General features: G+C 43.6%; 1 protein-coding gene across 1 annotated transcript in view; it reads left to right on the top strand.

Annotated features, from left to right (window-relative positions):
- The window catches only part of LOC147727954 (uncharacterized), a 271,926-nt gene extending 252,653 nt beyond the window's left edge, over nt 1–19,273 (top strand). Inside the window, exon 5 of the mRNA XM_086961862.1 lies at nt 17,524–19,273. Coding sequence (XP_086817988.1) covers nt 17,524–17,802 — 279 coding nt within the window. The 3' untranslated portion in view covers nt 17,803–19,273. The remainder of the gene's footprint in view (nt 1–17,523) is intronic.
- The last annotated feature ends 3,404 nt before the right edge of the window (nt 19,274–22,677 follow it).

The following is a 22,677-nucleotide window of genomic DNA, read 5'->3' on the forward strand; positions in this document are numbered from 1 at the left end:
ACAATCCTTTAGATCATCCAGTCAAGAGCACAGTACTTGCCCCGCACCCAAGGCCTTTTGACGCTATCCTTGGAACAAGTTCACACCTCATTCACATTCACACCTGTTTGAATGCTAACTTCTGGCTGGCAGAAATGGGAGAGCAAAATGCAGATTAGCTTCCATCAAACTTCATGCAGGGCAAAGGACATTTCTAAAAGGAAATGTTCAAGGCATATGAGCTGCAGATTCTACACTTTGCATTAGATCGCCACCTGGTGTTGGCTCGGATGATTGCATGTTGTTGTCGTCTTGGAAGAAGTCTTTGTAGTCACGAGATAGGCGACTCCTCCCTTGGACGATAGTGCGCATGGGCATCGGCTCCATCCTTAGATTGTTTTTTTCCGCCACTGAGTTCGGATGAAACTTTTCCGCTCCGGTTCGAAATCTACTTTTCAAGTACTTTGACACGTTAAAATTTCTTCAAACTTCACCAAACAACTTTCGATGCCAATAAACATCGACTAGACTTCGCCAGCTCGATTCCGGTCATCGATGCGGGCCGTTGGGCTTACCCACGCCGTGAGGCCTACACCCCATGGAAAGGATGCTATTCAAAAGATGCCCTGAGTGTGGGGCAAAATTTCCACACAGTGACCATCACGAGGTCTCTAACCTGTACTTATCGCCAGACCACAGCGAATCCAGCTGCACAGCCTGTGCATCCTTTCGAAAAAGTCCATTCGGGATCGGAGAGCCCGTTGGCGCGACATGCAGAGATTAGCGCCGGAACCAGTGGATATCTTCGACAAAGTTCCATGTGTCCCAGAGGAAGATTCCGATGATCTCCAGATCGTATCCGAGCCAGATGACTCAGATGACTCCATACCTTCGGGTCAACGCGTGAGTACATCTGCCCCTACCCCAGCCCAAACACCAAAATCGAAGGCAAAGGTCAACACTACGCCTGTGGGGCCGAGTTAGACTGAAAAATTACTTCGAAAGCCCCAGCTCCGAAGAAAATAATGAAATCTTCCGGTAGCTCCATACCGAGCAAACCGCATGTGCCAATAACACCTGCTCCCTCGGCACCGAAACAAAAAGAATTCCCGGTTCCAAAAGACACTCCGAAACAGTCGACTCCGAGAGATAAAGCGGCTCTGAAAACAACGAAGCCTGTTTCCGATGCCCCAAAAACAGCATCCACTCCGAAGCCGATCCCCTCGATGCCGAAACAAACAAAGCCTCCTTCCGATCCTTCCAAGCCCACGAAACAGGCTTCGGCTCCAAAGACAATACCCTCGGTGCCGAAATCTACGCCAAAGGACTCCACATCGGCTCCTAAGTCTAAAGACAAGCAACAAACCGGTTCGGAACCGAAAAAATTGGCGCCGAAGGCTGTGCCTTAAGAAGAGGAGCTTTTCCAACCAGATCCTTTACCAAAAAAGGATCTACATTGATCCAGAAACAGGACATGTTTCCACCACACCACACCACACAGGAAGAGGAAGTCCGATACAGCACCTACACCTCCAGTGCCTGTCAAGAAGAAGGACTCTGCCACATCTCCTATGCACCCTTCTTCTCCTGTATCTCCTTCTCCTGCTCTTCCTTTAAACATTTCACCTCAGAATTCTCCCCCGGGCTGCCATCTATCACAATGTCACCATGCATTCAGATAAGGCAGAGGAAGATTTTTTACTAGACACTTTTGAACACACCCAAAAATCTGTGCAAATACTGCCAATGATTAAAGGAGTCATTAAACATTCACCAGAAGTGTTTAAAGATCCTGTAAGAGCTAGAATCATAAACCCAAGGATAGAGAAAAAGTACAGAGCAGCTCCTGGGGATCCTGCCTACATTAAAGGACAGCTACCCTTAGACTCCCTAGTAGTTTCAGACGCTAGGAAAAGAGCAAACTCCCAAACATCGGGTGAAGCACCACCTTCTGATAAAGAATCCAGGATCATAGATGTTTCAGGGAAAAGAATAGCTGCCCAAGCTAGCAATACATGGTGGATCGCTAACACACAGGCCCTCCTCGCAAGATACGACAGGGCTCACTATGATCAGCTCGAGAAGCTCTTATAACATCTAACTGACCAATATAAGGCACAAGCAGATGACCTCATACAAGAGGGTAAGCTTATATCAAATGCCTCCCTTAAATGTGCACTAGATGTAGCAGACACTGCATCCAGAGCAATAAACAGCAGTGTCCTACTTAGACGTCACGCGTGGCTACGCAATTCGGGATTTAAGCAAGAGGTGCAAACTACTATCTTAAATCGACCATTCACCCAACAACAATTGTTTGGTCTAGAAGTAGACACAGCACTTGAAAAAATGAAGAAAGACACTGACACAGCCAAGTCTATGGGAGCTCTGCAGTCCACCCAAGCAAGAGGCTCCTTTTGTCGCTCCTTCTACAGAGGAGGCTCCAAACAAGCTGGAGCAGACAATTCAGCTTCCTTTAAAACTAATACACAAACATCCTCTAATAAAGGATACTTTAGAGGGGGCTACAGAGGCAACAACAACAAGGGAAGAGGTCGAGGAAATAACAATAATCAAACCTCTCCCAACACAAAACAGTGACTTCCTTCTGCTCCCCCACCAGCATTCCACTCCTGTAGGGGGCAGACTAACACAGTTCCTACCTGTCTGGAATTCCATCACAACAGACAAGTGGGTAAGACAAATGATCCAGTATGGTTACAGCCTAGAGCTTACAGCTACCGGTCACAACTGCACCACGAGTGTTTACAAAGTGCCTAGCAGTAGTAGCAGCACATCTCAGAAGACAATATATCCACGTCTTCCCATACTTCGACGATTGGCTCATAAAAGCCAAGTCATTCAATCAGTGTGTCCAGCACACATCTCAAACAATTCAAACACTGCACAACTTGGGGTTTACAATCAACTACACCAAGTCATATCTCCAGCCCTCTCGTGTACGTCAATACCTAGGGGCTACCATAAACACCAATACAGCTCTAGCTTATCCCAGTCCAGGCAGGATACAGAGCATTCAAGCCTTAGTTACAAGGTTTCAAAACCAACACTCTCTCCCAGCCAGAGTATTCATGCAATTAATAGGCATGATGGCATCTTGCAATTTTATTGTACCATATGCCACACTGCAAATGCGCCCATTGCAGGAATGTCTAGCACATCAGTGGAATCAGGCACAAGAACAACTAACAGACCTGGTGTTGGTGGACAGCCGCACACATCGCTCTCTGCAGTGGTGGAACACCAAAAACGTGTCCAAAGGGTGGCCGTTCCTCGAGCCAGTTCCACAGATAGTACTCACAACAGACGCATCCCTGACAGGATGGGGAGCACATCTGCTTCACCACACAACTCAGGGAAGATGGGCCGCTCAACAAAAGGTGCTTCACATCAATCACCTAGAGTTGCTGGCAATTTTCCTAGCACTGAAGTCCTTCCAAGTGCACATATGGAACAAAGTTGTCTTAATTCGGACGGACAACATGACAGTCATGTTCTACATACAAAAACAAGGAGGCACACATTCCCTGCAGCTGTCCCACCTCGCACAAAACATTTGGAGATGGGCCATTCCACAAAACATTTATCTGTTTGCGGAACACCTTCCAGGAGTTCACAATCCGATAGCCGATCTGTTAATTCGACAGACACAACAGATTCACGAATGGGAACTACATCTGCAAGTTCCTCAACCATTCTTTCACAAGTGGGGTCATCCAGACATAGACCTGTTTGCCACACACGAAAACGCAAAATGCCCAACCTTCGCTGCCAGGTTTCCACACCCGTTGTCCAAGGGCAATGCGATATGGATGAACTGGTCAGGCAGATTTGCGTACGCTTTTCCGCCAACCCCACTAATACCGCTAGTGGTACGCAAGCTCAAACAATAGTCTCTCAAACTGATCCTGGTAGCTCCCGCTTGGGCACGCCAACCATGGTTCATCACAGTGCTAGAACTCTCTCTAGTTCCACACCAAAAACTTTCTCTGACACCATCCATGCTAACGCAGAACCATGGAGACATCAGGCATCCAGATCCAAGTAAACTGAATCTGGAAATCTGGCTCCAGAAGTCTTAGAGTTTGGTTACCTTAACCTGCCACCAGACTGTATGAATATCATTAAAGAAGCCAGAAGACCTACTACTAGAGCTTGCTATGCTGCTAAATGGAAACGATTTGCCATTTACTGCACTAATAATCAAATTGATCCTTTAGATGCTTCCATCCAAAATATTATCTGTTACCTTCTTCATTTACAGAGATGTAATCTTGCATATTCATCTATGCACTTATATCTTGCAGCCATTGCGGCATATCTACAAAACAGACAACATATGTTGTTGTTTAGAGTACCAGCAATAAAAACTTTTATGGAAGGATTAAAAAGAATTATCCCTCCTATGTTACCACCATCTCCAGTGTGGAACCTAAACATTGTTCTTACCAGGATCATGGGACCCTCTTTTGAACCTTTACACAAATGTGAATTGCAATTCCTCACATGGAAAACAGCTTTCCTCGTTGCTATTACCTCTCTTAGAGGAGTTAGTGAGATTCAAGCTTTCACTATACAAGAACCATTCTTACAATTACACCGTAACAAAGTGGTTCTAAGGACTAATTCTCAATTCCTTCCTAAAGAAATTACTCCTTTTCATCTAAACCAATCTGTAGAGTTACCAGTGTTTTTTCAAAACGCAGACTCTGTAGCAGAAAGAGCTCTACACACACTAGATGTCAAAAGAGCTCTTCTCTATTACATAGATAGGACCAAATCCTTTCGCACAACAAAGCAACTATTTGTAGCTTTCTCTCCACCACATAAAGGCAACCCCATTTCTAAATCAGGAATTGAATGGTGGATTGTTAAATGTATACAAATATGCTATCACAAGGCAAAACGCACATTAACAGTTCCTCCTAGAGCGCACTCCACACGCAAACTAGGAGCCTCCATGGCTTTCTTAGGGAACATTTCCCTAGAAGACATCTGCAAGGCAGCAACATGGTCTACAACACACACCTTCACTAAACACTATTGTGTTGATGTGCAAGCCAAGCTGCAAGCTACAGTAGGCCAAGCTGTTCTCAAAACTCTCTTTCAAACTACTGCAACGGATACAGGTGACCACCGCTAGGGCAGACACTGCTGCACAATCGATGCAAAGTGTAGAATCTGCAGCTCATATGCCTCGAACAGAAAATGCTACTTACCAGTATGCATCTGTTCTTGGCATGTAGAGCTGCAGATTTCTACATGCCTCCCTGGGACCTGTATCTGTTCCAGTTTTATCTTAATTAGATATACACGCATGGACATCCCTTCTTTCTTTCTACTAACTCCATCATTTCGCATCATGGCGAAAAACAATCTAAGAATGGAGCCGATGCCCATGCGCACTATCGTCCAAGGGAGGAATCGCCTATCTCGTGACTACAAAGACTTCTCCCAAGACGACAACACCATGCAATCATCCGAGCCCAACACCAGGTGGCGATCTAATGCAAAGTGTAGAAATCTGCAGCTCTACATGCGAAGAACAGATGCATACTTGTAAGTAGCATTTTCCTTTCCTTAATTGACATACAAAAGTTGATTTTACCTTTAAATTGAATTTTGACTATGAATTCTTTGTCTAACTGATTCCAAACCGAAATTAGCATTATTCGATGTAATAATGTAACCCAGTGTTTTCCTATATAGCAGCCAGCCTTGCAAACGTGAAAATAGCTTTTGTGCTTTTTTCACTGTAAGGACATACGGAATGGTAAAGTTTTACATGACCTACTTTTACATACCATGCACCCTGGCTGATGGATAGCGGGGTATCCTTAGCTGTGGCTTATTGATATTTAAAAGGAAGGTTATAACCTGTCAAAGGGTTTGTTACAATGGTAGGCCTGGAGACGGTGTGCTTAAGTCACTGTAGTGGGAAGTACAGTTGGTGCTGAAGCCCACTAGTAACGTTTAACTTACATCCCTGGGTAAATCTTTACCATATACTAGTTACTTATAGGTATGTTAAATATGCCAATCAGGGGTTCACCCATTTCAAACTGCTAAAAGGGGGCCACAATGACTTTATTACTGCTTAGCAGGAGTAAAGAGAGTAGAGTTCTATGGTCAACAAAAATAAAATTCAGAGAAAAGTCAAAATATTCCACAATGACACTGCAGAAAGGGTAAATTTCTAACACATCGCTTCAGATACTTTCAGAATTCTAAGAGAATAATCTGTTACTACTAACAAAATATGGATGCCCATCACTGGTTCCAGAACAGGCGAAACCGGCATCAAGCCTAAAAGATCACTGGGGCTCTCAGTTTGCAGGGTTGAAAGCTCTTGCCTCCACATTTTGAATGAAAGGGTCAAAGAGGAAAAGCCCCATTCCTGGACAAAACTTTTTCTTAAGTTGATGACCAAAATAGACTGTTCAGCTGCCACACTTCCTCTCTTCAAATACATTGGAGATTTTCATATTGAGGAACGTGAGGATAGTGACCATAACATCCAGATAATACAATTAAATCTTTCCCCATGTGTACATCACTCTACCAATACCTTTATTGCCAACACCACTGCACATGACTTGAAGCGACTAAGGTGGCAAGGAAAGCTCCAGGAACAACTTTCATGCTTTGAGCTTCTAGAAGAGCTGCAGCTTACAGAACACAATCAGATTGCTAAATCGGAACGATACCACAAAATGTTAAGACTGTTCTATAAGAATAAGATCATGGTGTAAGCGGTAAAAATCAAAAGGCAAATTTGCCCTTGGATAACTAAACAACTTATCTTAGCAAAGAAATCATTAAACTGAGAATACAGTAAATTTTAAAAAGGGCATTACTAACACAACTCGTCAATAGACAATAAGAGTAGTGTTTCAGAACTACAAGCAGGCAGTGTGGACAGCCAAAAAAGGTAACTCAGAAATGTTTTGAGCTAGGGTGCTCCACACATGTAAAACAAGTAACCCTAAAGCCTTTTGGAAAACCATAAATGAAATCGATAAGGATCCAACATCTTCTTATAACACAAACATTTCAGAATAATCATGGGTGCAGCATTTGAGGAAGCATGATTCCATTATGCAAGAAACACAGGACAATGAAAAAGTACCTGGCACTGAATTATATAGCAGCTCAGGAACCCCATCAAAGACCAGTAGTGTTGTTGCAGAAAACGCGCATGCAGGAAGTTCACAATTAGATTTGTTTTAGATTTGTTAGGCACACAAATCTTCCCCGAGGGCATCTCTCAGCACAGGTGCAGTCAAATACAGGTCACAATTCCATAAGATAATTAAAGATCAAACAGCCATGTTTTCAGGAATTTCTCGAAAGAGAGTAAGGCTGAGCAAGAACGTAGAAGTAAGAGTAGATTAATTCAGTGTTTGGGAGCCCAAAAGGAAAAAGAGTGGCCACCATATCTGGCTGTACTTATAGATTTGGGACGTAGCCTTAGTAGCTCACTGCATTTGAGCAGGAATACTGGGATATATGGCTGCAATTTGTTTTTAGGATAACATGGTCTCTTCCCATAGTGATAAAAACAATTACACATAAGTTTAAAGAGTGCATGTGTTTTATGGGAAGCCAATGAAGGGAACGTACTAAACGTTCAGAGGGAGATCATGGGGGAAGATTACAGACAAGGTGCGCTGCTGTGTTCTGTACCATCAGAAGTCTGGAAAAGAGGCCTTCAATCAATGCGACCATAAGGGGATTCCCATAGTCCAAGCTGTTCGCTATCAACGCCTGGACTAGGGGTTTCCTGGTATGCAGACCAACCCAGTGAAAGGCTTTCCTATTTCATAGCTCAGCAAGCACATTTTCAGGTGAACCCAACATCGGACCTGCCCGATAGCTGCTCTTTAGAGTGTTCTTGATAGAATCTTAGAAAACATTATAAAAAAGATGGGGCCCCTGTCCCAACAGCATGCCTCCTGCCTTCTTTAGGTTAACATATAATATTAGGCAAGAAATCTCGATGTTCTATATTATATATCTAGGTGCTCGAGAACCAGTTGACCTTGACTCGTGGCATAGATCTATAATTCATCCAAACTATAAAGATGGCGACAGGAGTAATCTAGATCTAGACTTCAAATACTTTGCAAGCATAGTCCAGCAAGATTTAGCAGCATAGATAAACTCTTTGGATCTTATCCCATGGTGATGCTTGAGTTCGAAATCCTGTAAAAAACAGAATGCGAGGCTTTGGCAAAACAGGAACAGTTTGTTTAATTAAACATTACATACGGGAGAACAGTTACAGGCAAGAGGTCTGAGGACTGTCCTAATTTACAGTCCTTATATGTCCTTCTTTAATACAAAACATGACGGGTTGTAAAGGTTTCCAGCATACCATGTATGATGGGGAATGTTGGTTGCTGCCTTTGGAGTCCTAAATAAATGGTCAAATGGTTACCATAGGTGGATTTCGACCTCCGTGGAAACAGTGTGGCCAGTGGATAACCTTTCCAGATGTCCTGCATGTGAAGCACATGATCACTAGATGTGCCAGGCCCTGATTGGCTATGTGTTCCCAAATCATGTGGCATTTGTGTTTTTAGGAGCATGTGTACCCCCTCTGGCCATGTGTGCTTTATTCTCTTCTGCGCTTATCTGCGGGATTGATCAAGAATTTCCTGTCCTAGCGGTTGCCTGCCAGCTATGCAATCTCCCATCTGTGACATATCAATCAGTAATCTGGGGCCTAGATCTCAGGGCCTGCTGACAACATATTTGCGAGTCAAAGTTGATGTGGAGTTCAGAATGGGTGGTTCTATTCATAAGGATGTGATTTCACTTTTATCGATGAGCACATCGATTTCCATATTAACAATGGAATACATCAGACTTTCACTCAGTGCAGGACACGTTGTCAAATCTTGCTGCCCTTAACATCTGTATGAGAAGTGCCTTTGCATCCAAAACTATGATTTTTACCTGGTTCGTCTATTTCAAGGCAGCTTCGATAGGGTCCTGTGTGATTTACTGTGGCAGAAATAAGAAACGCTGGGATCCCAACCATCATCCTGAAAGCAGTTCTGCTTTGTATACTGATACATGACTGCAAGTAAAGCTGGGAGACGGCACTAAACTCTCACGGAGAATGTACAAAATAACTGGTTTGAAGCAGTGGTGTGTTCTCGCCCTGTTATTGTTTAACATTTATATCTCAGACTTGTCATTTGATGTAAATTCCTTAAATGCACGTCCGCCAAAGCTTGGTGGTCTGCCTATGACCGCGCATTTTGTTCAACCGCAATGTGCTTCTGCGGAGTCTGCAGCGTTTTTAGGTCTCGCTGAGCCAATGCGCTTGCGCATTGCTTCGGCGAGAATTATGTAGGGGCTACAGGAAAGCCTGCTAGAGGGCTTTAGAATGCGGATTACGGCCAGTGCATGTGTGCCGGGCACGCACTCACCATTTGCTCCCACGCCCCCCCCCCCTCAAACCCACCCCCCCCCCCCCCCCATCAGACTTGAAAGGAAGCCGCTAGCACACCACCATTTGTCTGAGCCTCGGCATCAGACTTCAAAGGAAGCCGCTCCCCCGCCCCCCCTATCAGACTTCAAAGGAATGTGCTCCCGAACTTACTGGCCTCGCTCTCGTGAGCCTTTATTTACTTGTCTTCCCACTTTGTTCTCTGCTCCACTTCCCAGTCACCCTCTCTCCCTGCGCTTCTATGTTTCTACCCTTCTGTCTCAGCAACCTCTCTTGAATCTCCCAGCCCTCCATCCCTTTCCTCCCTTTCACTTTCATACGCAGTGATTTATTAATTTCCGCTGAAATATAGCGAATACCATGCTCGTTTGGCATCAAAATAATATTTTGTAAAAGTACTAAGGTGCTGCAGAGCTGCCTCTAAAATAATTTGTAATTCTGACACACTTTAAATTCGACAATTCATTTTCAATGTTGTGCATGCATTAACACCAAAGCACCTTCCTTGGACAGAAATACGTTATTTGGAATTCATTATGACAGCGTATTGTAAATTTGTGCATTTCCTTAAAACAGAATATATTTTATTATTTTATTAATGTTCACTGTTCAGTATTTCCTTACCATCCCAAAAATACTACCCAGGAGAGAACCAGCTGATAGAGAATAACCACCTTTTCAGGTCACTTGAAAGGGGCTACGTACTGAACAGGGGAACTGATCACTTATTGATTGTGGTTAGAAGTGGTAACACTTACCAGGTAACTCTCTTACTGGGAAAATAACCAAATGCTTACCGTATTGTGGAAACCCTCTTTTGCTTTAGCACAGACAGTGACCGACATTAATGTTTGTCATTATTAAGCTGTACAAAGTCTTTATGAAACAATGAGCCCTTTAAAACATGCTACAAGAGATTTGCATTTCTAGTGCAAGACTGGAAGCTCAGTTATGTATGGTTCTCTTTACTACTATAACAGAATAGTGAAGAAAAACAAGCATTGGCAAAGCCAATAGGACGCGTCTATGGGAACTATTTGCTTTTGTGATGTTTTGTAACCCTGGCATACAGCAGCTTTGCACAGCGGCTAAAACTAATTTAAGACAGTTCTATGTACTGAATTATATAAATGCAGTGGCAGAGCCAATAGTTCTCAAAGGCACGACCTATTGGCTTTGGCAAGGCTTGTTTTTCTTTACTACTCTGCTAGAGTAGTAAAGGGAACCATGCATTACAGAGCTTCCAGCCTTACATTGGAACTGCAAATCAGCTTATGATCCAGCAGCTCTGCAGCACCTTAGTACTACTCTGCTAGAGTAGTAAAGAGAACCGTGTATTACAGAGCTTCCAGCCTTACATTAGAACTGCAACTCTGTTTATGATCCGGCAAACAAATGCTAAAAAGCTGTGAAATTCTCCTGTTGCAGAACGCACCGCACAGCAAAACTCGCACCAACCTCCATTTTTTGGTGGTGCTAAGCAGGCTTTTTTCCAAATGACATTATCCAAGCATTGTTCAGAGCATGGTGGGCAACGTGAGCTCTGGTCTGCATTGTGTACCAAAGCTGGCAAATTTTGTGGCTTTTATTCGGTCCAGTACACTGAACACAACTGAGATGCAACTGTTTTTAACAGTTGTTTTTGTTTTTAATTGTGTGCGGCATTCACTTGAGCATTGCCTTTTGTATTGCCCAGCAGGGTTGGGTGCATCGATTGGACACAGTTTTTGGTGTCTGTGTCCGAACACATGGTAAAAAATGGTGGGAAATGAGTTTGATTATTTTTCTGTGGTTATTTTTCCTCCACCATTTTCATTCCTGTTTTTCAAACTGTCAATTGACCAATTCTTTGAGTCTGGCACTTACGTTAAGCCGTGGATTTTTCTTTTCCACAATGATAAAATTGTGATTTTTTTTTTGATGAAGTATGATTTTCAAGACTGCTCAAAGTTTTTGGATCCCTTTGGCCATCATATTCCTTGAAAACTTCAAATGTGCTTGAAAGAAAAGTGAGTTTCCACATCACCATTTTAAACTTCACAGTAGTTCTCTCTATCATCCTTATTTCTGCCCTAGTTCTCTGGCTCCTTCCTGTCCGTTTTGTTTAGTCTTATCTCGTTTCTCTCTTTCCTCATCCCCTCCACCCCGCCCATCTGTCACTTTGGCTTTTCTTCCTAACTTTCACCCCCTCTTTCACTTTTCTCCCTTTCCTCTCTCTGCTCCATTCCCTAAAATTATCTTTCCCATCTTGTCCTAGTTCCCTCTTTCTCCTACCACTCTAGCTCACCTTTTCTCTTTCTATCTGTAATCTCCTGATTTCTGCCGTCCATTTCTTTCTCTCCACTTAATTTCCCCATTCCGTCCTTTCGCCTTGATATATGCTTATTCCCTTTTCTTGTCCCTCCAATCTGTCCATCTATTATTTGTGTTCTTCCAGTCTTTTCTCCTTTCCTCTTATGTTCCATCTGCAGTTACTCTCACTGTCTCTTCCTTCAGTTTCTCTTCCCTCTCTCCAACTTTCCTCCTTCCTTTCTCTCCTTTGTATCTCTCCTCTCTTCTCTATCAGCTTTCATCCTTGTTTCTCGCAAAGCTACAGTCTCTGGTGCTTTTGTAGCTCTGGGGTCGTTTTAAATGTGTTTTTGCAGCCGGGGAGACAGCCACACCCCCACAGAACTACTAGGGCTGGTGGGGTTTCCCTGCTGCTAGGTGCAAGGTGCGTTCTAATTGAATGACTGACTCGTCCAATCATATATTAATGCAGCTCTCTGCTATTATCAATCATTCTGCCCCATACACCCGGCCTCTGTACCAGAAGAGCCTCAGACCCTATTTAGAAAGGATGGTTTGCTCTTTAAATAAACTGCAGGCAGTGCAGGCCCTGGCACTGCTGGGCCCCAGTGCCACTGCACTGGCTGCACCACTCAGAGCAGCACCTTATGTTATGTGCTTCATTGAAGTTGCCTGCATGTGGGTTAGCACAGTGGCAAGCATTAACTCGCTGAGCCATCTTGCCAGCTCTCCGTAGGTTTCCCGCCATATCGAGGAGACGCAGGGGTAACCCCGGGCTCTCCGAAGGACACCCGGTGATCGATGGACAGCATCGCTTTAAATGAGACATCTCTCAAAGATGTTCACCAATCACTCTCGTTCTGGTGATCTCTGCTCGTCAGTGTCCATCCACATGGGTATTTGTAGGGCACAGCATACTTCAATAGCACTAGTTCTGTCCCCTTGGCATCCCAGGTGTGGGACAGTGCTCTGTCCTGAAGCACCCCTCCCCTCCCGCTGCTCTCATTGTCTAGCCCTTGGCAGCTAACTATCAGCTGTGTTTACAGCCTCTTCTCACACTCTGGGAAGTGTCTGCTGTGAGAGGTCTCTCTACTTGGACTGCGCCTCACACTGCTGCATGCCTCACACTGCTGCATGCCTCACACTGCTGCATGCCTCACACTGCTGCATGCCTCACACTGCTGCACGCCTCACACTGCTGCACGCCTCACACTGCTGCACGCCTCACACTGCTGCACGCCTCACACTCCTGCACGCCTCACGCTGCTGCATTACTCACACTGCTGCACACCTCATACTGCTGCACGCCGCATACTGCTGCACGCCTCACACTGCTGCACGCCTCACACTGCTGAACGCTGCACACTGCTGCATTACTCACACTGCTGCACGCCACACACTGCTGCACGCCTCATACTTCTGCACGCCTCACACTGCTGCACGCCTCACACTGCTGCACGCCTCACACTGCTGAACGCCACACAACACCACCACATCACTCAGGGACACCACCACATCACTCAGGGACACCACCACATCACTCAGGGACACCACCACATCACTCAGGGACACCACCACATCCTTCTGGGACACCACCACATCCTTCTGGGACACCACCACATCCTTCTGGGACACCACCACATCCTTCTGGGACACCACCACATCCTTCTGGGACACCACCACATCCTTCTGGGACACCACCACATCCTTCTGGGACACCACCACATCCTTGTGATCACTCTGGAACACCACCACATCACTCTGGGACACCACCACATCACTCTAATACACCACTCTAATACACCACCACATCACTCGGGGACACCACCACATCACTCGGGGACACCACCACATCACTCGGGGACACCACCACATCACTCGGGGACACCACCACATCACTCAGGGACACCACCACATCACTCAGGGACACCACCACATCACTCAGGGACACCACCACATCACTCAGGGACACCACCACATCACTCAGGGACACCACCACATCACTCAGGGACACCACCACATCACTCAGGGACACCACCACATCACTATAGGACACCACCACATCCTTCTGGGACACCACCACATCCTTCTGGGACACCACCACATCCTTCTGGGACACCACCACATCCTTCTGGGACACCACCACATCCTTCTGGGACACCACCACATCCTTCTGGGACACCACCACATCCTTCTGGGACACCACCACATCCTTCTGGGACACCACCACATCACTCTGGGACACCACCACATCACTCTGGGACACCACCACATCACTCTGGGACACCACCACATCACTCTGGGACACCACCACACCACTCTGGGACACCACCACACCACTCTGGGACACCACCACACCACTCGGGGACACCACCACACCACTCGGGGACACCACCACATCACTCGGGGACACCACCACATCACTCGGGGACACCACCACATCACTCGGGGACACCACCACATCACTCGGGGACACCACCACATCACTCGGGGACACCACCACATCACTCGGGGACACCACCACATCACTCGGGGACACCACCACATCACTCAGGGACACCACCACATCACTCAGGGACACCACCACATCACTCAGGGACACCACCACATCACTCAGGGACACCACCACATCACTCAGGGACACCACCACATCCTTCTGGGACACCACCACATCCTTCTGGGACACCACCACATCCTTCTGGGACACCACCACATCCTTCTGGGACACCACCACATCCTTCTGGGACACCACCACATCCCATCATCACTCAGCACCACAACAGCATCACTCAGCACCACAACAGCACTGCCCTTGCTTGCTACCAACAAGCATTGCCATAGCCAATAGGACTCGCATTAGGAAAGTGTAAGCTCTTGGCTTTGTGAATAACAATGCTATTAATTTATTTATTTTCAAAGCCAACAAATATTTAAAATAATTGTCATTTACAATACCAATAGCTCACACTTTCCTAATGCGAGACCTATTGCATTGCAAGTGCTTGTTTAAACCGTTTCTCCACCTATACACAGCAGAACAAATTAGAAGTAAACCTTGTGAACACCAAAGTAGTTAAATTTTCGAAGAAAATTGGAACACCTGGCACTTGGAATATTGTCGGTTTGCGGTTTCTGTACCTCACAGTACAAGTATCTCAGAGTGATGTTTGACTATAGAGGCTAATTTATTTCACACATGGAGGCCATGAAGTCGAAGGCTGCCTCCCTAACATCAGGATTTCCTCAGTTCGCCTACATTTTGTAGATCCCTACAGAAGGTGATGGCAGCAAAGCTTTTACCCACTACAACATTTGGCATTGAAATTGCAGGAGTGAAGATGGCAAAACATTTAGACCTGTTAACTGCCAAGACCTATCGGTCAACATTCAAACTCCCATATCATATTACACAGGGCCAGCTCTGTCTAGAGTTTGGTTTCACGAAATCAGCTGGGTTCTTAAAAATGCTTCCCTCGAGATGCGTCACGGATTACGCTTGGCTGAAAACAACACGTCAACCCGGGTCTGACGGGATAAACATACTCTCAATTTAGAGGTGAGGCTAAATGACTGTCTATAAGACGCAATTCATTCTCTTCACACAGGACATTCATGGAACGTTCTAGTCTCATTTAAAGAATTTAAAATACACATTAATCGAACCACCAGGTCATTTTCTGTACAATATGATAAACCAGCCGTTGAGAAGAAGTTTATGCCTAGCAAGTCATCAATTCTTCTAGTCCTTTAAAACCCCAGACTTATTTAGATTATGGGTATCCATTCAATTGAACCATTGCCTGCATCTTGGGGACCAGCCAGCTCTGGACTAGATTCTTCGCTGGTCCAGAATAACTGAAGGAGACGAGTGCAGGCTCCGTGGGAAGGGAAAAGAGACGATGGTTCATATCCTTTGTGTCTGCCCAGTGTTACTTTTTGAAAGAAGAAAATTATTGAGGGGCCCCTTTATTCAAGCTGGAATAAGGAAGAACCAGTAGACAGGCACTCGTGCAAGGCCTCAGCTCCGTACACATACGTCTGAATATAAGGGGTTGTAAAATGTGTACAGCTATTTGTGGTGAACGTGAAGGCGTATACAAGCAAGAGCAAGACTGAAAATGATATAGGAAATGAATGAGTTAGTCCATTGAAACCTGGCTACGTTTTTAACATCTGCAGGAACGTGACATTTTTAACGTTCTGTTGACCTGACGTGAAAAACTCTTTAGCTTAATACACCAACTGTTTTATCGTACTGCTCTTATTGTAATGGCTTTCATGAGGTATTTTCATATGTAATGTTCTTAATTAACGATGCACTTTATTAATAAACCTGAACCACTGGTGTGGTTTCCACCTTTCAGTCCTGTGCAATGCAGCGCTCTTAAATAATGGTCCTGTGCAAGTTTCTATATATCCTCCAGAATACTATTAAGTGGGTCCTAGAAACATTCTTCAAGAAAGTAAATGGGGTCCTGTGCACGCTAATGTGGAATGGAGGCAAAAAGGTTTAATAAAAAACATTATTATATTAAAAGTATTAGTTACACTACCTGACACATATTGATTTTTATATTGACTCCTTTAAGTATGAATCGTTTCGTGGAGACCACATACCATCACTGATGATGGTTCTTGTGGAGAATACATTAGCCAAGAGTTTTGGAGAACAGTTTTGAGATGAAAGTTCTCACACCTTCTGCCAAGTACAGCAGTTTAACTTAACTTCACTATTGGTTAAAATGTTAGGAAACGTAAACATACTCGGAGAAAAATAAATCCGAGATTGGTTAGACTGTGGAAAATTAAACCGAAGTTCATTAAGCCACGATTGTACAATAATAGTTTCCTTCTTTCCAGTTACCAATAACATTAAACAAGTGTGTGTGTGTGTGTGTGTGTGTGTGTGTGTGTGCGTGTGTGTGTGAGTGTGTGTGTGTGTGTGTGTGTGTGATATTGAGAAAGTAAACATAATGGTAAAGAGCACAGGCTGTGTTAATTACCTGACTTTGCTTCTTACTCTGGTGAAGGTATCCTTTTTCTTCTAAAATTGTGCATTTGACTCGGACATGTTTTCGCTGCCTCCAGCAAAACAACCCTTATGCTGAAACTGTTGGGGAGACTTTTCTCTGCCTTCCAGTAGTGAGGTACTGTTGCTGTCTATGTTAGGCCAGAGTATGTGTTGTAATCATCATCATATTACTCTTTAGTTCGGTTTTTATGACACAATAAAAGAGATACATCATTTAAATGAAATAACAAACATAAAAACAATTCAATGTTAAAACATTCATTAGCTATATACGAAAATGATCTAATTAAAAATAACCTTTACAAAAAAAGAATCAAAAAGTGTTGGTATCATTTCCCTACAACTTTCTGATTTCAGGATGCTGAGGATTTAAGTAGAAATGAGATTTAATCAGACCACTCCTTCACGGCAGTGTCAGCCTTTATATATTGTACATTTGCATCCAAATCCGGAACTCTTTGGCGACTGGATCCAAATCTGGAAATCCTTCGACAAGAGTCTTGCTGTTTTTTGCACGTTATATGAGACTTTAAGTTTATGTTGACCCTTTTCAAGTGTTAAACATTTTTACAATTTTATAGTAGATTATTTTGTTGTGAGGCGTAGTTGTGTTTATCTTTGATAGGATCAATTTACAGCACAGGTATTTAATTGTGGCCTATAAACCTTGAACATAGTTGATTAATGTGAATCATGTTTTTTTTGTGTGAATATCCTTAAGCAATCTGTTTCTCGTTGGTAGGTTATCGTAAATTGGGAGCTGGCTGAGCTTGGAGAAAGAGAAAAGGCAATGCTGAATTTCGCTCTCCTGATCACTCGCTGTGAGAATATAACCGAGGAGCACTTTAAGAAGTTGGAGGAGCATGGCTTCGACCGTGAAGACGCCTGGGACATAGCCATGATTTCTGCCTTTTTTGCAATGTCAAACCGCATTGCTCACTTAACTGACATGCGTCCTAACACAGAGTTCTACAGTCTGGGTAGAGTGCCCCGAGAAAAGGAAAAATCGGGGGCCTCTTAAAACTTTAAAAATAAAGCTGTATTTTGTGGAACATAACATTTTGGATCTATAAAGATAACAGCTTTCCCCCCTGACCACAAGATACTTTCTCCAAAAGTTCATTTCGTTTATAGATCAATAATATACTGGCCTTTGTCATATTGTTTTTGTGACTCAATCAAGTGTAGCTTGTGCAAGTAACCTTAGGTCTTATCATAGTTCTGCTGTTGGACCTGTGCAGGGTCATTGCTCTTTTACCCGTCATGCTGCGGGAGGCAAGGATTGTGAAGGTTGACTGACTGCAGAAGGGCAGGTGATATATAATTTCGTAAGTTTGGCAGAATTCTGAGGCTTTGTGAGGTACTCTTAGTAACTTTGAAATTAGGCAATGGATATATATGGTCCATGGTTTGATTCCTGAACCAGTTTTTAAATAGCATGAAGCTATTTAAGATATTAATTTCTCACTTGCTGTTAACTCAATATTGAATATGATTGAATGACGTTGTAATCATGCAAATGAACTGCAGAATGGTCAAAGACTACCTCTCGTAACCAAAACGGGTGGATATAAATCCTGGCTGCTTTTATTATACTTGCCAATTCATTTTCATTATCTATAGCACAGTAAATCAGGTTGTTTTTGTACTCGACAAGACAAATTGGTTTCTCTTGTAAGTTAAATGATCAAAAATCAGCATGTGTTTTTAATATTTTTGTTTTGAAGCAGAGCACTCAGATAGCCAGGAAAGTTAATATTGTAGGTATTGGAATGTGTTGTAACTATACAATCAAGAATTTGTCTCTTTCAATCTGCATGTTGCAAACAAGTGACCATTGGCTCCGGAAAATGTCAATTAATGCTGGATACGTGGTTCAGATGACCAACAGTCCATCTTAAGGGCTTTGTGTTTGGAGCACTATGACGTGTGCTGTTTTGGAAACAATTCTGTGCAATCACAAGTCTACATACACAATCACGTCTGTGTTTACTAACTTTTATTTTTCATAAACCATGTTCTACTGCATATTTAACTTTGAGGTAAAAAAGAAAATCGTTTTACACTTTTTGAATAGTTGACCACAAAGCATGATATATCCATTAAGCATGATTGTAATGAGTCTCAAAGTGGATTTGTTGGCAAAATCTGTGGATACCCTCCTGCTCCTGTAGTTCTAATCTGTTACACACATCTTTTATATAGCAGGAATCCTAATCTAATCCTTTGTCACTGGTGCTTTTTAGGGGTTATAATATAATATTTTTTCATAATTGTATCATGTGTGGTGTGTTTAATCTGTGTGGTAACCCGTACTCGTATCTCACATGCCCAAATAATGAAGGAAATAATGCCTTATATTAGTGTTTCCGTATGGGTAAATATGTTTACAATTTAAATAGAAATATGCTGCAAGATGTTTTAGTAAATCGTACATTTATCTTTTACTTTATACCATCTGAACCTTGTTAATAAATTCAGGTCAAATATCATCCACTTTTCACTTATGATTTTATTTAACTTGTTTGTTGACCTTAAGATATTCATGGTTATGAAGGTAATTTTCGAGTTGACTAGGCATTACTGCCCCACTGTAAGTGACATCAGTTAACTAATTGTCTCTTGTATCAGATTTCAGTGATTTGCGCGACAAGGAAACAAATCCACATTGATGGTCTGCTCCGTTGAAGGCTTAGTATATATGTGGGTGGGGTAGCTTGGAGAATTGTGTGTACTCTGCTGTTATCCTCCTTCATTAGAGGCTGTTTGACCATTAGGATTCCAGCATGTAGGGTGGTGATTTTCCACAGTTTACCCAATAAAAAAAGGGAACTCCTTAAAATTCTTTGATTATGGGCTGTCCGCCATTACTAATTCTCCTGAGCAATAATAGTATGTTGCACCAGAACTTGGTGTTCAACTAATTGATTTCCCAAATAAGAGAATCTAGGTGCCTTATTTTTCAATCTGTGCTGTTCTCAGATGCTTCAGCGTAATCTCCCCAGTAGCATTTCAACCAACCTGCTAACTGAACTGTCGCTTGGAGTGGTGGTTCTGGGGAATGTTTTGCGGTTGGCCTCAACACTAGAGGCTTTCACACTCGCCCCAGTAGCGGCAGCATAGGTATCCAGACTGGCAGCTGACCAGATATATAATCCAACATCTCTTCTGACATATTCACACACCTGGAAACTTGAGCTGCTGATTTTGTTGAAACAAGAAAACATGCATATTTAGACGAGGACACATGACTGGGAAAATAAAACCTAGCCATTGAGACCGACTTTACTTATAGTGGTGCAGGGAGACACAGGGATGGGAAGACACATGCACCAGTTCAAAGAGAGGAAAAATACAAAGACACTGGCTCGAGGAGATCAAGATTGGACAGGGAGATAAAGACTAAGGCCCTGAATTTCAGTGGGTTGATGTTTTCCAACCTCCACACAAACTCCTGTCCTTAGTAATCGGGTGTGATAAATAGCACCTACGACTCTGACATCTCTTACTTGTGGACAAAGACAATTATCAGATAGATGCCAATCGGACCACTATTCACAAATTCCGGAACTCTGACATGAAGGTTACAAAGTGAAGCAGATGGTGTAGTAAGGAGGTGTGGACAAATACAACATTGCAGAAAGATATTGTCATTGGGACTGAAAGATGCAGACATTAAAGCAAGGAGGCATGGATGCAAACACGGACAGGAACACAAATATACACTGAAAGACAGGCAGACATTGTTTATTGAGACATATTGGAACACTTTGTGCAAATGTACCTTTTTAGGGGGACACTGGTGCATGGTCACCCTCTCGTCCACAGGTTCCAAAGACTAACAAAAAGAGATCGGCATTGGAGTTGAAATAAAATAACACGTTTATTAATCACTCATGAGTGGGACCATGTCCACACAACACTCATCTGTTGAAGGAGGAAGTACATATAAGCATGTGAACAGAAATGGAAAGAAAAAGTTTAGAAATAGCTATCAGCAAATAAGGGCAGATGAATGACTACGTGGTCAGCAACGTGGGAGGGGCAGCAGAAATGCTTATGGCAGCAGTAAGTGGTCAACAGTTAACATTTGAGACCAGGTGTACTGGCAGGTACAACCCCCCCAGCACGTACATTGCTTAGCCATGTCAGGAGGTAAACTAAAATAGATAACACAAACATAGTGAAAAGACGAGCAGCAGAGGACAGAAGAATTACAAAGAAAACTAAATGGAAAACACAGCCAAAATGGTTGTAGCTTATGGTGAGTAAAATATTACACGTTTGCACAGACAACCCTTTTAGCATAAGCTAAGACATTTTCTTATGCTTTTAAAGGGGTACGATAAACATCATGGATGTCAATTAGCATTATATCACATATTTCTCGTTCCATTTCTGAATCAGCCTTTACATTTTGGACATTCGTTTTGGATAGTAAACTAGTATTACATGTGGAAATACAGAGGGAACAGAGCATTGGCCCACATTGAATATACAAACAACAAGAGAAGAGAATTGCAATAATTATGAATAAGGCCGACAATACTTTCAGAACTCATACAGAAAATAAGTTCCAGGACCATCCAGCCCAAGTCCATGTTCCTGAGTCTTGATGTATCTCAGTGGCTATTTTATGCATTTTGGAAATGCCATCTTTTCACATACCCAGCAGTTGGTAGTGTTCGTAGCATTATGAATATGATGCAACATTTGTATGAAAGTGTTATTGAGATATGACATTCAGTGCTTCTTTTCATGATAGGGAAGAGTGAAGTAATAATGTTCTGTGGGGACAGGAGTAGTAGCAGTAAGTAAGTTTCAAGCCGAAGTTACTTCCTATACAACCCACATTATTGTAGCAAGGATGACAGCAGTCAGAGTTAGTCCAGTGATGAACATTGTATATTTGCTACAGATTTTCACAGCACTCGATTTCTTCTCCTCGGGCAAGTTCATCTTGTCCGCAAACAACAAAATAGGTCATGCCCTAAGGGCGTGGGCGGGCGTTTGTTTCTTCACTAACGTTGAGACGAGTAGTCACTAAAAGACTACCCCTCTATGTAGTCAGTCTTTAACCACCCAGGACAGTGGCTCAAAAAGTCTCTTTCTGTGATGAAGTGTCTTTCTTCTTGGATCGAAGCAGATACCCAGATGCACCAGGGATCGTGAGGTCCGGGAAGACTTCCTGAGACGCTGCTCGTCCTCTCTCGGTGACCAGGATGTTGCGGTTATCTGTCAGCACAGTTGGGCTCATGAGGGCATGCGGAACCTTTCAACAATGGGTGGCATGCAGCCAGCTCTTCCGGTTGGTCACTCGCACTGCATTTCTGTTAGCCAGGAGAGCGTGCTCTGGGCCGCGCCTCCAAGGTGCCAAGGAACTGGTCCGTTGAAACAATTTCGTCAGCACAAAATCGCCAGGCTGCAGATCATGGCCTTTACCCTGTGACCTGTCTGGAAGAGCTTCCCGTACCTGATGATAAATAGAAGACAAGCTGTCAGTAAACTGGGACAAATAGTCACTCATCAACACATGGGGTACATCATGTATAGGGCAAGGCTTAGGGATCCCCAAATATTCATGGGCCTCCCAAAGACTATTTCATGCGGTGTAAGGCCAGACCATGAATGTGGTATCGATCTGATGGAAAGCAGAGCTAGGGGCAGTGCATCAGGCCATTTCAAAGACGTGAAAGCATGTATTTTAGCCGATTTCAATTTCAAGGTGCAGTTCCACCAGGCCTGCTGACTGTGGGTAAAAAGGGGGATGACATTTCTGCTTAATCCCCAACCCTTTCATAACATATTCTACAAATTACCCAATAAATGGAGGTGCGTTGTCCATTTGGAGGACCTCAAAAGGTGCAGTTGGTGTTGCTAACCTTCCTATTTGAGT

This window comes from Lissotriton vulgaris, chromosome 3_1, assembly GCF_964263255.1.
Source record: "Lissotriton vulgaris chromosome 3_1, aLisVul1.2, whole genome shotgun sequence".
Classification (NCBI taxonomy): domain Eukaryota; kingdom Metazoa; phylum Chordata; class Amphibia; order Caudata; family Salamandridae; genus Lissotriton; species Lissotriton vulgaris.